Consider the following 15,304-nt stretch of genomic DNA (forward strand, 5'->3'; position numbering starts at 1 on the left):
AAGGGTGAGCGTGCAAATCTCACAAATAACCTTATCGACGTGATACATGTGATTTGTCCATAATGTAAATTGTATTGTTAGGAGACAATACGGCAAATGGTAAAATACAAGCTTTAATATAGGTTTCTCTTGTTACCATTACTATTACTACCACTAACTGCTACAGCAGCATTTATTATTTAAACTATATTGCATATTTTTTTAGTTATTTCGCTAAATAAATTGTTAGTAAGTCAAAGAAAACTAGTACAACTATCTACCAGCGAAAAGCACGCGGAAAGATAGCAAAATGTATTTTTTTTTTTGTAAGTTCAAATTGCCCTGAAAAAAGCTTATTCGAAGATTAGAAATTGATCTCATTTCGACATTGTTTAAAAGGTCACGTCAATTTCCTCGTTTATGCTAATTTATTTGGTCAAAAAGATAATAGCTAACATTGTGGTTCAAGCTTTTACAAATGCGGTACGGTCATCTCCTAGAAAATTAAAGTAATGATGGGAAATATCATTCTAGTTCAAGAGTGACAAATCAAAATATCCCATCACAATGAATATCTTTCATCTGAATGAGACCACAGCACTTTCACTAAAATTCTGATTACATTTTTAAAGGTTACTCATAACTTTAAAGATTGACCACAAAATCCGGTCAGATCGAGCTAAATTGCCTTACTGTCAAATGAAATGAAAATCTAAATCGAGTCCAATTTACTTAATGAGAGTGAACCGAACAATACTCTTGTAATCCAAATTAGTAGGTCACTGGAACTTCCTTCACTAACCACTTCATAAAGTACCTATCAGTATATAAGAGTGACCTAGTACAAGTAGAGCACCGTAAATACTATGGAAAAGGAATAAAAATACAACTGCCTGAGATGCCTGGGCTATAACCGCGAAAATAAAAGTGCGCATTTTGGGGGAATTTTCCCTGTCACTCTAATTACGCCTTCATTGGAGTAAAAGAGAAAGGTCCCCGCAATTTGCGAATTTCGGTTTTCGCGGTAGCCCCATTTGCTCTCAAAGTCGAAATACAGTAGGTACAGCACAGTTAGGTACAGTTATTATTATGTAGGTACGTACAGGTATCGGCAGGAGAGTGTAGAATATACTATGCAATGAATTCACGATAAGTAGAGATGTGTAAAACAGAGTAAAAGTAAAAACAAAACTAATAAAGTAAATACTGACTCTGAATGTCAAGATTTGTACGGCGCGATTCGGGAAATGAATTAGAGATTAACTAGAAACGATATAGTAAAGATATGTGACGTCCCACGGGTAAAGTACCTTATGGCGGTTGGCGCTTACGCTATTATTAACGCCGCCGCTCCAATATTATTGCGGCGCTATGCGACTTATGCGCCGGCCGCCATAAGGTACTTTTTTCTGTGGAACGTGACATATCTTCACTATTTCGTATCTAGTGAAATCGTGGCGCCAGCCGCCTTAAGGTACCTTTTGCCGTGGAACGTCACATATCTTTACTATTTCATATCTAGCGCGTCTCTAATTCATTTCCCGAATCGAGCCGGTAGTGTGATATTCGGATTTTTGCCAGGATATTATTTTTTTCATGTGGCAACCTTACACTTGACCATAGCAAAATAAGTGGTCACCCCATAGTTCATAGATCTCTTTTCTTGTTAAATAATAAGTTGTGCGGGAGGTATAAAAAGTATTAGACTTGTAATAGGGGAGGGTGAGCTCTGGGTAAGTGGTCCAGAACCCCCAAGATCTACCTACTTAAAAATTCAAAAATGCTTACGGCTAACTACGAGCATAGATAGGGTCGTGGTTTCTGCCACTATGGAGTGAGAATAGATATCCAAATATTTAAAGTAGGACGCCAGGATACTATACTCATCAAACGTATGACATATCCAAATGAAAATACAAATTTATTTACTAAATACTTTTATTCACTTTACATCACAATAAGACCTGCTGCGGCCTCGAGACTTAACATTTAAATTACGTACCGTAACTATTACTAATTAAATTTAACTTAAGTACATCTCAGGCCTATTTGGGCCTGTAATACACACAAAATCCTACATAGGAATTGCAGGTTTCATATTAATAATAGAATTTACCATGTAGAAAGTTCACGTTAAAAAGAAATTCAGACTTAAATATTGTTTATCCTTTCCAGCAAAGGAACACAGTCACTAATGTAAATATAAGTTTTTAACTCACAGTTTTATCGAATAAACACTTCACCTCGAGTCCAAAAATTAAGTGGAGAAGACGGCTTCCCCTCTAGCATGGTGCGACACCACCCTAGATCTTCCAAAAGCCATAGGGCCAAGAGCCAAGGGAAGAGATAGGCCCAGCCAAAAGACAGGCCTAGCCAAAGGAACCCGGTTTCTAAGCCGAGTCCCTTATATTAGACACCAGACGTGGCGACGTAGGCACACGCGGTGAAACAAAATGATGCCTCATATTTGTAAAGGGATTGCAAGTTGGTTTAAAAGAGGTGAACAGGTTATGCCGCCATTACCGGCGCATAGGAAGCTAGGTTAATCATATTTTGGGCCAAGCCCATGAATTAATTGCCGACCTGATGTCGAAATTACGTCTTACATCTTGTCACGGAATATCCCAGTGATCAAGCGAAAAATCAAATGGCAAAAACCACAGACAAAGTGGTGAATGGAAAACTTCCCATTCAATGACATCGCAACTGACCGGATCCAATTTACAGAAAACCGAAGTCACCAAAAATAAAAAGAATTACTAATTTCGAAAGCTAAAAATAAGGACATTATTTATAACTACGAATTGCAAAATATAAAAGAACACATACTAAATGTTTATTCATAAATACTCTTTATGTATGACTGATTGTTTGTGCCAAACCACAGACAACAAACCAACTGTCATTGACGGACGTCAATGTTTATGACGACAGAAAACAACACCGATTCAACCCGCTTTACCAAGTCAAAGCTATTTATATGTAGTGTAACCATGTACAAATGTATTTCAATTGTGAAATGTGTACACTCCAAAGAAAACAAGGTATTTATGTCCCAGCACAATGCAGGAACGAATAATGGATGCGCTAAATGCGACGATTTATAGATGATTGATGACCTACCATTCCGGTAAGTTTTATCCTCTAAATATAGCCAAAAGCGTATATATGAAGATTAAAAACAACATTACTGGTCTCCGACCTTGACCTATCTACTCTAATACCTGTGTAGAACGTATATTAACCACCAAATTCTTACCAAACAAACATCTACTTTTCTAACCTATAAAGTGTCTATCTACAATAACATTCAGACGTTTATAACACTGGGTGCCTACCCTAAAGTGTTACAGTTCATCTTTAGTTGGGTTAAAAAAAATTTTTTTAAAAAAAAAAAATTTTTTTTTTTTTAATTTATACGTCTAATATGAAGTTACACCTTAACCTACCAAACTTAACCACGAGAACACAGATAATCTGTAAAGAAAACAAACCTTATGACAAAACTTATATCTATGACTTGGTGAATGGCCAATTCAACCAAGGAAATCTAACAACTAATTTTGATCCGGGTCTACTTATTACTAGTGAATACTTACCTAAATCTAGAAGAGGATGTCAAAGACGGCAACCCGAGAAAAAAAAACTTTCCCTTTATTAAAGAAATTGCCTATCACCGACAAAGGTGGAACTAAGTAAAGAGCTGCATCATCTAGCCAATACACAATTCCTATATCGACAAACAAAAGTTTAGTCATAGTACAGAGTTTATTGAGAACGTAGTCTCGTTTCACGATTTAATAACGTTTTATAGAGTAGTCCCACTTAAGGGTTTATAAGTTAAGTAAGTTTCTGTAGTTTATTCAGATTATTTGATGTTTTATGTCTTTATAAGGACATATCAAAGATTAAGATTGGTCCGTATGCATCCGGTACCAATATATATATAGAATCAAATACATGGAACAATTACCCGGTCTGATGAAAACAAGCTTGCGCCAGGCTGCATTCAGTTCAATAGGTAAGTTCAGTATTTTGTATCATATAGGATATTTCAAATTTAAATATTGAGCCAACAAGTGAAAAGACGAGTACCGCTACGAAGACGGCTCGGCTTCACCAGGACGTACAATATCTTTTATATGAAAGTTATCTAGAAGTTTTCCTTCTAAGGATTTTAAAGAGTATACAAGAGGACTTAATTTTTTATGAATGACACACTTGTCATAACGGGGCGCTAATTTAGCGGAGAAATGTTTTGCTGCATTTGACAATGGGAAACATCTTTTATAAACGATTTGTCCTTCTTCTAGTTCTACGTGACGCTTCCTCATGTTGTAATACCTAGCGTTACGTTCATGGGAGGCGATCAACGAGTTACGCACTTTTTGAAATATAGTTTTGAGCTCTTTAAGTTTATCAGAAAAAGCACCACTAGTATCTAATTCGAGCGCGTTTTGATCTATAGGACCTTCACTATTATAAAGAGAACCATCTAGAATCATCTGACGACCATGTGTTAGAAAATACGGTGTATCTTTAGTTACTTCGTGACGAGCTGTATTTAATGCACATTGTATTTCCGATATGTTCTTATCCCAGTTACGGTGATCAGAACGCACGTATGAAGCAATAGTTCTTACAAGTTCACGGTTCACTCGTTCCGTTTGATTCGTCTGAGGATGATATCTAGGGTTATAGAAAATATGAGGGACATTATATTTGGACATTAAGTCTCGAAAGTCTTTTGAAGTAAATTGAACACCATTGTCGCAGAATATATATTTAGGAACCCCATGTATAAGAAATATCCCTTTTTCCATACACTTAACTATAGCTTTCGCATTTATGTTGCGTAGTGGAAACAAAGTCACATACTTACTGAAATAATCAGCACATACAAAGAGATACTGATTTCTCAAATAAGACGGAGGAAAGGGACCAAGAATATCACAAGATATGGCTTCGCCTGGTGACGATATACGTCGGGTATTACCCATCAAGCCAGGACGAGCTAAATTAACAGGTTTATAAGTTTTACAAATTTCACAAGAATCGACGTATTCTTTCACGTCTTGAAACAACGTAGGCCGATAATATAAGTCCGCTATTTTGGAATGGGTTTTAGCCACGCCAAAATGACCGGCAGTAGGATCATCATGATACTTATTTAAGATTTCATTTCGGTGCTCATAAGGGAGTACCAGCTTCCAGTCAAATTGAGCTGTCAGACGATACTTATTCTTAGAGTAACGGTAAAGTTTATCATTTTCAATTTTAAAGTTGGGAAAGAGAGAAGGTTTTTCAGATACCTTTTTATATACATCAAGATACCAAGGGTCTTGAATAGTAACAGAATTTATAGAACTGACCTGAATACGAGAAAGACAGTCAGGTATGACATGTTCTTTGCCCTTCCGATGAATAATTTCAAAGTTAAATTGACTTTATATTAAAAGTCCTATCCGTTTTGTAAATAATCTCCCTAACAATACGAGATTCGTTAGGAGATTGAAAGTCATCATCCGAACCAGACGACGCAGAAGAGCCTTGCTCATTCAACCGATCCAATAAAGAAGTAATTAACGTTTTCAACAGAAGTACCGCTTCGGTCTCCTGAGGCAACCGTGAAATACGACACAATAGATATTTGCAACGCGAGGATAGCCTGTCGATCGCCGCTGCTGATAATTCTCCTTTTGCTTCTAACTCTATCTCCTCTACCTTATGCTGACAGAGTTCTAATTCGGAAGCTTCATTACTTATTACCAAGTCCGGGAACTTTAAACTACCCTTTTTGGCTAAATCTGCAGTCTGTTTCAAAGCTTGACACAGACTGGATCTACGTGAGATGGGATTAACCGGAAGTCTGCGAATCGCTAATTCATGTGACATTTCGTCTTTATGTAAATGGGTGATTTTACAACCAGCTCTTATGAAATCCATTTTTCAAGATTGATATGTAATATCAGAAGTAAGTCAGTATAGAGTTATAATATTTTAAAGATAAGTTAAAATTTTATTAGATTTTAACCCTTTTAAAGTATTTTAAAATATTGAGAAAATCTCTTTAAGTATAGCTAATTATTTAGCGTATAAAGTATAGCTTTATTTATAAGTTGGTTAAATTTATAAGTTTAACCTCCAACACAAACAACACTTTCAAACAATAACTTGCAATTCCCTTTACATATAAAAACCTTAATACTAAAATATTTCTAAAATGTTTCACTTGGAAATGTCATACTCCATAGGCCATACGTTGGGCACGCCACTGTAATAGGGGAGGGTGAGCTCTGGGTAAGTGGTCCAGAACCCCCAAGATCTACCTACTTAAAAATTCAAAAATGCTTACGGCTAACTACGAGCATAGATAGGGTCGTGGTTTCTGCCACTATGGAGTGAGAATAGATATCCAAATATTTAAAGTAGGACGCCAGGATACTATACTCATCAAACGTATGACATATCCAAATGAAAATACAAATTTATTTACTAAATACTTTTATTCACTTTACATCACAATAAGACCTGCTGCGGCCTCGAGACTTAACATTTAAATTACGTACCGTAACTATTACTAATTAAATTTAACTTAAGTACATCTCAGGCCTATTTGGGCCTGTAATACACACAAAATCCTACATAGGAATTGCAGGTTTCATATTAATAATAGAATTTACCATGTAGAAAGTTCACGTTAAAAAGAAATTCAGACTTAAATATTGTTTATCCTTTCCAGCAAAGGAACACAGTCACTAATGTAAATATAAGTTTTTAACTCACAGTTTTATCGAATAAACACTTCACCTCGAGTCCAAAAATTAAGTGGAGAAGACGGCTTCCCCTCTAGCATGGTGCGACACCACCCTAGATCTTCCAAAAGCCATAGGGCCAAGAGCCAAGGGAAGAGATAGGCCCAGCCAAAAGACAGGCCTAGCCAAAGGAACCCGGTTTCTAAGCCGAGTCCCTTATATTAGACACCAGACGTGGCGACGTAGGCACACGCGGTGAAACAAAATGATGCCTCATATTTGTAAAGGGATTGCAAGTTGGTTTAAAAGAGGTGAACAGGTTATGCCGCCATTACCGGCGCATAGGAAGCTAGGTTAATCATATTTTGGGCCAAGCCCATGAATTAATTGCCGACCTGATGTCGAAATTACGTCTTACATCTTGTCACGGAATATCCCAGTGATCAAGCGAAAAATCAAATGGCAAAAACCACAGACAAAGTGGTGAATGGAAAACTTCCCATTCAATGACATCGCAACTGACCGGATCCAATTTACAGAAAACCGAAGTCACCAAAAATAAAAAGAATTACTAATTTCGAAAGCTAAAAATAAGGACATTATTTATAACTACGAATTGCAAAATATAAAAGAACACATACTAAATGTTTATTCATAAATACTCTTTATGTATGACTGATTGTTTGTGCCAAACCACAGACAACAAACCAACTGTCATTGACGGACGTCAATGTTTATGACGACAGAAAACAACACCGATTCAACCCGCTTTACCAAGTCAAAGCTATTTATATGTAGTGTAACCATGTACAAATGTATTTCAATTGTGAAATGTGTACACTCCAAAGAAAACAAGGTATTTATGTCCCAGCACAATGCAGGAACGAATAATGGATGCGCTAAATGCGACGATTTATAGATGATTGATGACCTACCATTCCGGTAAGTTTTATCCTCTAAATATAGCCAAAAGCGTATATATGAAGATTAAAAACAACATTACTGGTCTCCGACCTTGACCTATCTACTCTAATACCTGTGTAGAACGTATATTAACCACCAAATTCTTACCAAACAAACATCTACTTTTCTAACCTATAAAGTGTCTATCTACAATAACATTCAGACGTTTATAACACTGGGTGCCTACCCTAAAGTGTTACAGACTAATACTAATAGTATAATAAGTTTTGAAATTCGCTTAAAAGTTTATGCTTTTAAGCATTTTACAAATAAGTTACAAATAAGTTATTGCAACGCTCGCTCAAAAACTTAGTATAATAAATGAGTTTTTATCTATGTATGGAGTGAGCAGTCTTAGTTACATAGTCTGACAAATACGACTTGTCAGTCAGTAAGAACCAGAAAAACTATACCTACTCATCCCCATGGTATAATAATTTACTCCGCCTGGTACTCTCTTCTCGTCTTTTCTAGGTCACCTGACTGACACAAGCCTACGTCATCATGCGACAGCGCTTTATGATAATATGCGATATCGCTATATGGGTCGTTCTACCGTTTCGTGCCGATTTGCCACTTTTTTGGAGATTTTTTTTATTTTGAAGTTACAGTGTAGGTTTTGATATTGTGAATGTGTATACGTATTGTGTATATTATTTTAAGAAAGGCACCTATATACTAGTTGTACTTTTGGAAAACATATAAGGAAAGTAATGAAGGCACAGATGGAAATGAAAAACCAAGGGAAGGTAATGAAACACGAATAGAAGGAAATGAAATTAGATTAAATATAAATGAACTTTATTGGTCAAAATCAAAATGATAATATTTTAAATGATGGAACCATAAATAGCTTGGCTTTTAAAAAATATATCTACCCTGTTGATCTGTTTAATATAATAACCTACTTTTTAACAATACCTTTTACGATGTTTCAGTATTCGTCTTCGGTCTCATTATTTGTCAGAACTAGAAACATATAATAATGAGATTTGTAATGTAAAAACTACTTATATAAATGAAATTAAAAAAGCTTAAATTATTTTTGTAATGTAAAAAACTACTTATATAAATGAAATTAAAAAAGCTTAAATTATGTAGAAATTGTTATAAAAAACAATCGTTAGTTTTGATAAAATATATTATTCGGGACAGAACTGAGGTATAATTTTAAACTATCCAGTATTGATGTAGGTAATGTGACTTAGCCGTCTTTGTAAAGGGCAGATGCTGTTTGTTTAAATAATGTAGTGGGCCAGAATATTACATTTCGGACACGACCATGATAAGCCGTTTCAAAGGGAACGGCGGGCCGAGGTTAAAGCTGCAGAACAGCAGAGCTTGGAGACGAACAAATAGTTGTGTATTAAAAAGCAAACTAGCGGACCGCAAACACGATATTGAGCTCTAAAGCCGTTGGAGGTCGAAGAGCGTACTCTACGATACACCAAAACCCTGTGTACGCCCCAATAATCAAAATACGCCCCAATAACCCCAACACCGTCCAGAGGCCGAGTACGCCCCAATAATCAAAATACTTATTATAAAAAACAAACTCCATAGGGTTGTAGACTCAACAAGTCGCACTTTCGAGGAAAAATGCAAAGTTCAAGCCGCAGGAGAGTCCGAGATCACATTGGTTAAATTTCAAGCTCTCTTAGTTCTCAAGTTAGGTCTTCTATGGAAGCGCAACGTGATCAGACGGACTGGGCCTTCAGCGTTTATGCGGACCTCGGCCTTTGGCCTCACTTAGCCAAGTTCTGCACTCTTGCAGATTGATATTTGGCCTTGTACGGAAATGTGCCCCTATCTGACGCTCCCCCGGGCCTTCGGCCTTGCTTTTTAATACATTCGGCTATTGGTTCTTGTTTGAGGTCAGCTCCACTGAAGCTCAGTCTTTAACCTTGCACGATTGTGCCAGCTGCCAATAGTTAAAAGAAATTTTGAACTCCTTTTGCGGAGCTCGGCTTTCGGCATCGCTTGCATTTCGGCAATGAAACAATTTAAGGTCTACTCTCCTGCGAAAGCTTGGCTTTCAGCCTCGCAGGAAAGCGCGCCACAATCGGACGCTCCGAGCTGCCTGCTCTTTCTTTGTGGAACTCGCAGAAAGGGGTGGGAATTGGACGCTCCTCTCCAGTTCTAGATGGTGTTGGACCATTGTTTCATGAACTTTCTAGATTTTTCTAAAGCTTGGCCTTTAGACGGTTACAAAGTTACAAGAAATTTCCCTGATACGGCCAACCCATATTTTTAACTTAGCACAAGAAGAGGCTCCCGGGAGCAGATCTTTGTGAGACCCTCCTCATAAATATCTGCGGTCGGAGGGCTCGCTCTTGAGCTTTATTCAAGGACTATCAAAAGTTTTAAGTATTTTAATAAATTAGGTGTTAGACAACTTTCAATAGGGTCACCTGTCCAAAATGTTCCGCATTTATAAAATGTTGGAAATATGATGTACCTATCCGATATATTTACAATATTTGCCATGAAAAAAAAACTACTTACGCTTACGCGCCTATCTGCTTATTTATATGCAATATCCACAACCAACAGGATTCCCATGACATAGTGTCGGGTATAGGTAAGACCCTAAACCCTGAAACTCTGTCAAACGGTCTAACGAAGTCGAAAGAATGGGACATACATACGTTTCAAAACATGAGAGTTATGATTTGAGAGCGTATGTGTGCATATAACTCTTGGGTTGAGAGCGTATGTGTGCATATAACTCTAACTAACATCTGTCATACAAAATTATTGTTCATTTCCTTCCAAACTGGTTCATTTCCCTCACCCGAAAATATTGGAAGAAATGGAGAGGAATGAATTGGAGCGAAATGAACTTTCGACGGTTTTTTTAAATTTCTTTATCGTCTTTAAGGCTAGAATGTCATCAAGTAAAAGTAATGAAGATATACCAAAATGCTAACTGATTATTAACAAGATGATTTTTTTTTTGCAATAGATAGCACCAAATTACTTAATGGATAGAAATGAGCAGTAACCGTGACAAAGTGTCTTTCCGGTGAGGAGAACCAAAATTACTCGTAAATCAAGAGCGCGAAACCTCCTTCGTTGACGTATTGCGGTAGACTAAGGTAGTCAAAACACGTAGCAATCACAGGTATTCGTGAATAAAGGCGCGTTTAGATTTAGCATGAGTGACAATTTTTTAGAGTGAAAATGAAGTCTTTCGCGTGACAAAATTAAAAAGTGCGTTCTCTCTATGATAATTTAACTTTAAAAATACGTACCATGTACCATTATAATACTGACTATTTGCTTATTTATAAACAATAATGGAAAGTAGGGTTTATCTGCAAATAATAGTGTTTTTAAATTTTCGAACCCAATGGTACGCCATTTTATGTCGAGGGAAATGAATTTTTCGCATGTTTTTAATTTTTATTTAATAGATCATTGGGTTTAGCTAAATTCCAAAACTGGCGCATTTTCCGTACCACATAAACATACCTTTTAAAAATAACCACATGTAAAAAAATATAATTTTAAGGCTTGATGTGGGCTCGGACACCAAATCGGCACGAAACGGTAGAACGACCGATATATAGCGGCATTAGCGGCCATGTTATTGTGACGTAGGCTTGTGTCACTCTGGGAAGAGAAGACCATGTTTTATTAGACTATGCTCATCCCTTGCTTTTGGGTGCTAGTACTGGCTATGATTCTCTCTGTGTCTATGTTTGAAATGAGACAGTCCAGTGCTAAATTATATTTCTCTACGAGTATAGCGGTAAAGGTACAAAAGATACTAAAGGTTTAGATCTCAAAGGTAGATGTTTAGAATGTGGTCTGCGTTACCGCAAAACTCCATCGAGCCAAGGCCAAGCAATAGCCCTTGCTGACCTAATAACTATTGGATTGTTCAATCGGACAACCGATTTAATAGTAACATTTAGTAACAGGTTTGCGTTTCCTTCTCGATTACTTTTTTTACTAATTTATTAAGGAATTCCAACATAGCTGTTGGAAGATACATTAAACTTTGTAGATAGCCAATTATAGCTAAATAATTATAGCCAATTATTATTATGAGGTGGACTGACGACCTGGTGGCGCAAGACCGGTCATTGTGGCACTCTTTGGGGGAGGCCTATGTCCAGCAGTGGACGTCCTCTGGCTGATATGATGATGATGATTTTGTTATACCGGGTGTGGCCTGTAATATGAGCAAAAAATTTAACTGTAGGCTGTACTCCTCATACTGACCAAAACTCTTGTTCAGCAACTTTTAAAAATAACTTGTGGTTTGATTTTTAATACATTTTAAAGTTTATTCTAATACGCAATGTATTGCGAATTTTGTTATGTTTAAGGCATGACAAGCAACGTCAATCACAACTGATATGGCATGGCGATGGCGTCCATTGAAGATAATATTTATTTTGTATGAAAAATAGGCAGTCTAAATAGTACTTCATAATTTTTAAAAGCTGCTGTACAATCCATGTTTTAATTATTTGCTCGTGTTACAGGCCACACCCGGTATTTATAGTATATATTTTATTAAAAGTTATGAAAATAAAATTTAATCACAGGAACTAAAGGACATATACCAGCTAGTGCTTAAAAGACGTCAATCCACATCACTGCATCTATTGTATAGTCGACGACGTCAAAGATATGTTTACATTTTTCGCCTTATTCTCATTAGAGAGGAGGAGGTGCTAAAGTGTAAACTGTAAACATATCTTTGACGTCGACTGTACCTGACCAAAAAAAATCTTCATTGTCTATAATGGTCTATCTATTCCATCACTGCTTACTTAAATATACCTAATCGTTACCTACTTACCTACGGACAGAATATACTAAACTTGCTTATATTATTTTTTAAATACCTTGGGTACGATGGCTATCATCTCAAATCTCCAATTATGTGAGATTTTTGTATTTTAAGGTTATAAAAATGAAGATGGCAGTTGACATCATACTCATGCCATTTGAAAAATACTATAATCAAACGTAACAGTAAGAACCTTGAATATACATGGCTACTATCTACGGAATCAATGGAATTCAAAAAGCAAAAAATCCGGACAAGTGCGAGTCGCAATCGCCCACTGAGGGTTCCGTCATCATCATCATCATCATCTCAGCATTCTCAGCCATAAGACGTCCACTGCTGAACATAGGCCTCCCCCTTGGACCTCCATTCGTACCGGTTGGAAGCGACCCGCATCCAGCGTCTTCCGGCGGCCTTAACAAGGTCGTCCGTCCATCTTCTGTGAAAATGTCAACTGCCTAGCTGTTCATGAGATACAGCCTGGTGACAGACAGACGGACAATGGAGTCATAGTAATAAGGTTTCGTTTTTACCCTTTGGGTACGGAACCCTAAAAAGCACAGGCCGACCTAAAAACCGACAGAATTCCTACACATTATCCACGCTTATCTCTTTACTTTTTAATCTTACGCTAATCAATGATTAACGTCAACTATCTTGTTTCAGATTCACTGCGAACTGTTACACTAAAAAAAACTAAACCACAGACAAAAACAGAAAAAAAATCATGAACAGTTGATGCAAAGATGCCAACATAGCGGTACCGATGGCGCATAAACTGAAGAATAACCACTACGTGGCGACGCACCGGGGGACGGACTCGCCGTCGTCGGGGGCGTATTTGCACCGCGGACAGACGAGGGATGAGAGTGACAGTCATAGAGCACCGTCGGAAAGAACGTTGTCCGAGTACACGGTAAGTTATGAAGCAAACTGTAATATCGACCTACAATTATAAGGCCCTCTACACTCGTGCGCGAAGCGAGTGTAGTGTCGATTTCGCAGATTGTTCACGCAATTAGTTAGTCAATCTGTGTAAGAACGTCCTATAATATTTATAATGTTTATTGGTCACGCTTTCGCGCTTTGTTCCCCGTTTTGGCGGTTGTGCGAGTGTGGAGTGGAGTCTACGTCAACGTCGGGATATTATGTTCGCTCGGCGAAGTCGCGCCGCGATTCATAGGCTTGATGATGAGGGATCGGTGGTTGGAACCTAAATTGTTACCTAAACTCTCGAGGATGCACTTTATCAACATATTTATAAAATCTACACCACACTTCAGATATATATAATTACATACCTTAATATAAGCATAGAGAAATATAGTAAACATAGAGTGCTCTGGACCCCTATTCGACAAGCGACGTTTGACGTATCGTGTTGATCTCCCATTGATGTGGGAAAAATCATAAGTTCTCGAATACGTCGTACAGTGTCAAAATTTGACATTAACAATCCACAGTTAGGGTGACAGGCAAACCAAACCGAACCACCCTCAGTTTAGAGTTGAGTTTTGGTTGTACCAAATGATATTATCCACCGTTGATGGAATCAACACTCAGTATGCAATAAAATCAACTGTTGATTTGACATGGATGCGAAATCTGACAGTTGTACATGTCGAATTTGGCCCCTGATCACATCTCCATACATCAGTTTTGGTACCAAAACGACTATTATTTTCGTAGTCGACATCTATCATCGAGTAGCGGAATTATACTTGGTCAAGCAAATTTTGTCAGTAGAAAAAGGCGCGAAATTCAAATTTTCTATGGGACATTATTCAAATTTGCCGCCTTTTTCTACTGACAGGATTTGCTTGACCATCTATATACTGTACTTTATTCTCTATGATATAAGTAAGTAGGTACCTAATTCAAATAGCGGCGTTATTAATAGGTAAGTATCTACATATGTAAATTGATATAATGCTCACATCAAGGCAGACAGATAAATACCAGTTAATAACAATGGGTCTGTGTCAATCCAAAATGAGCATCATGATTCAAAACACGCCCATTGGAAGTCTTGTGCCGTTCGTTTGACACGATACCCATATCAAACTGTGCGAATCAATTATTGATTTGGCGTACGATTCTTAGTACACGATTGTTCGATCGCATATCAAGAAGTTTCGACCACCTGCTGTATTGCCGTTACAAATATGAACCCCTAGTGTATTCCGTCGATAGCGTGAAGATAGTTCGCTGACTGAAGATATGAAAGAATTTTCGGTCAAATCTGAGGGCAATTTCACACACTCAATTTATGATACGAATGCCACGAACGGTATACTCATAATTTTGAGACTGCAATCAGATGTGTTTCAAAATTATTGATGAAGTATCCTCCGAATCCGAAAGAGGTAATCGCAATCAGTTCGTGGACGTAACATTCATAATTCTGAATCGGAAACGGACGGAGTTATTGAAGCGTTTTGGTCTGGAGTTATCGTTCAATCAATTGCTGGAACATAACTGGGGACTCGTAAATATCGGACTGACGTAGGGTTACCAATTCTACCATTTATACCAACCAACATTAAAACTGTGAAATTTCTTTACATATTTTATGTACCACCCCACTCCTCTGTAACCCGCTGATAAGGCACTCAAATATAACGAATTTCAGAATGCTGACTCACGATAAGTATGTCAGGTGATGATGAGGATGATTCACGATGGACGCACCCGGGCCGAGGCGTCCGACATGTCATTTTCTATCGGCCCAATTCGAACTTTAAGATACGTCAGTTAATAGATCTAGAAGCGATATGGATTCAAGTGTCAAATGTGACGT

The 15,304-nt window shown here is 37.4% G+C and overlaps 1 protein-coding gene across 1 annotated transcript in view; it reads left to right on the forward strand.

Annotated features, from left to right (window-relative positions):
• The window catches only part of LOC134668783 (uncharacterized), a 205,760-nt gene that overhangs the window by 165,561 nt on the left and 24,895 nt on the right, over positions 1-15,304 (forward strand). The window contains exon 3 of the mRNA XM_063526242.1: positions 13,171-13,420. Coding sequence (XP_063382312.1) covers positions 13,271-13,420 — 150 coding nt within the window. The 5' untranslated portion in view covers positions 13,171-13,270. The remainder of the gene's footprint in view (positions 1-13,170; positions 13,421-15,304) is intronic.

This window comes from Cydia fagiglandana, chromosome 11 (genome assembly GCF_963556715.1).
Source record: "Cydia fagiglandana chromosome 11, ilCydFagi1.1, whole genome shotgun sequence".
Taxonomy (NCBI): domain Eukaryota; kingdom Metazoa; phylum Arthropoda; class Insecta; order Lepidoptera; family Tortricidae; genus Cydia; species Cydia fagiglandana.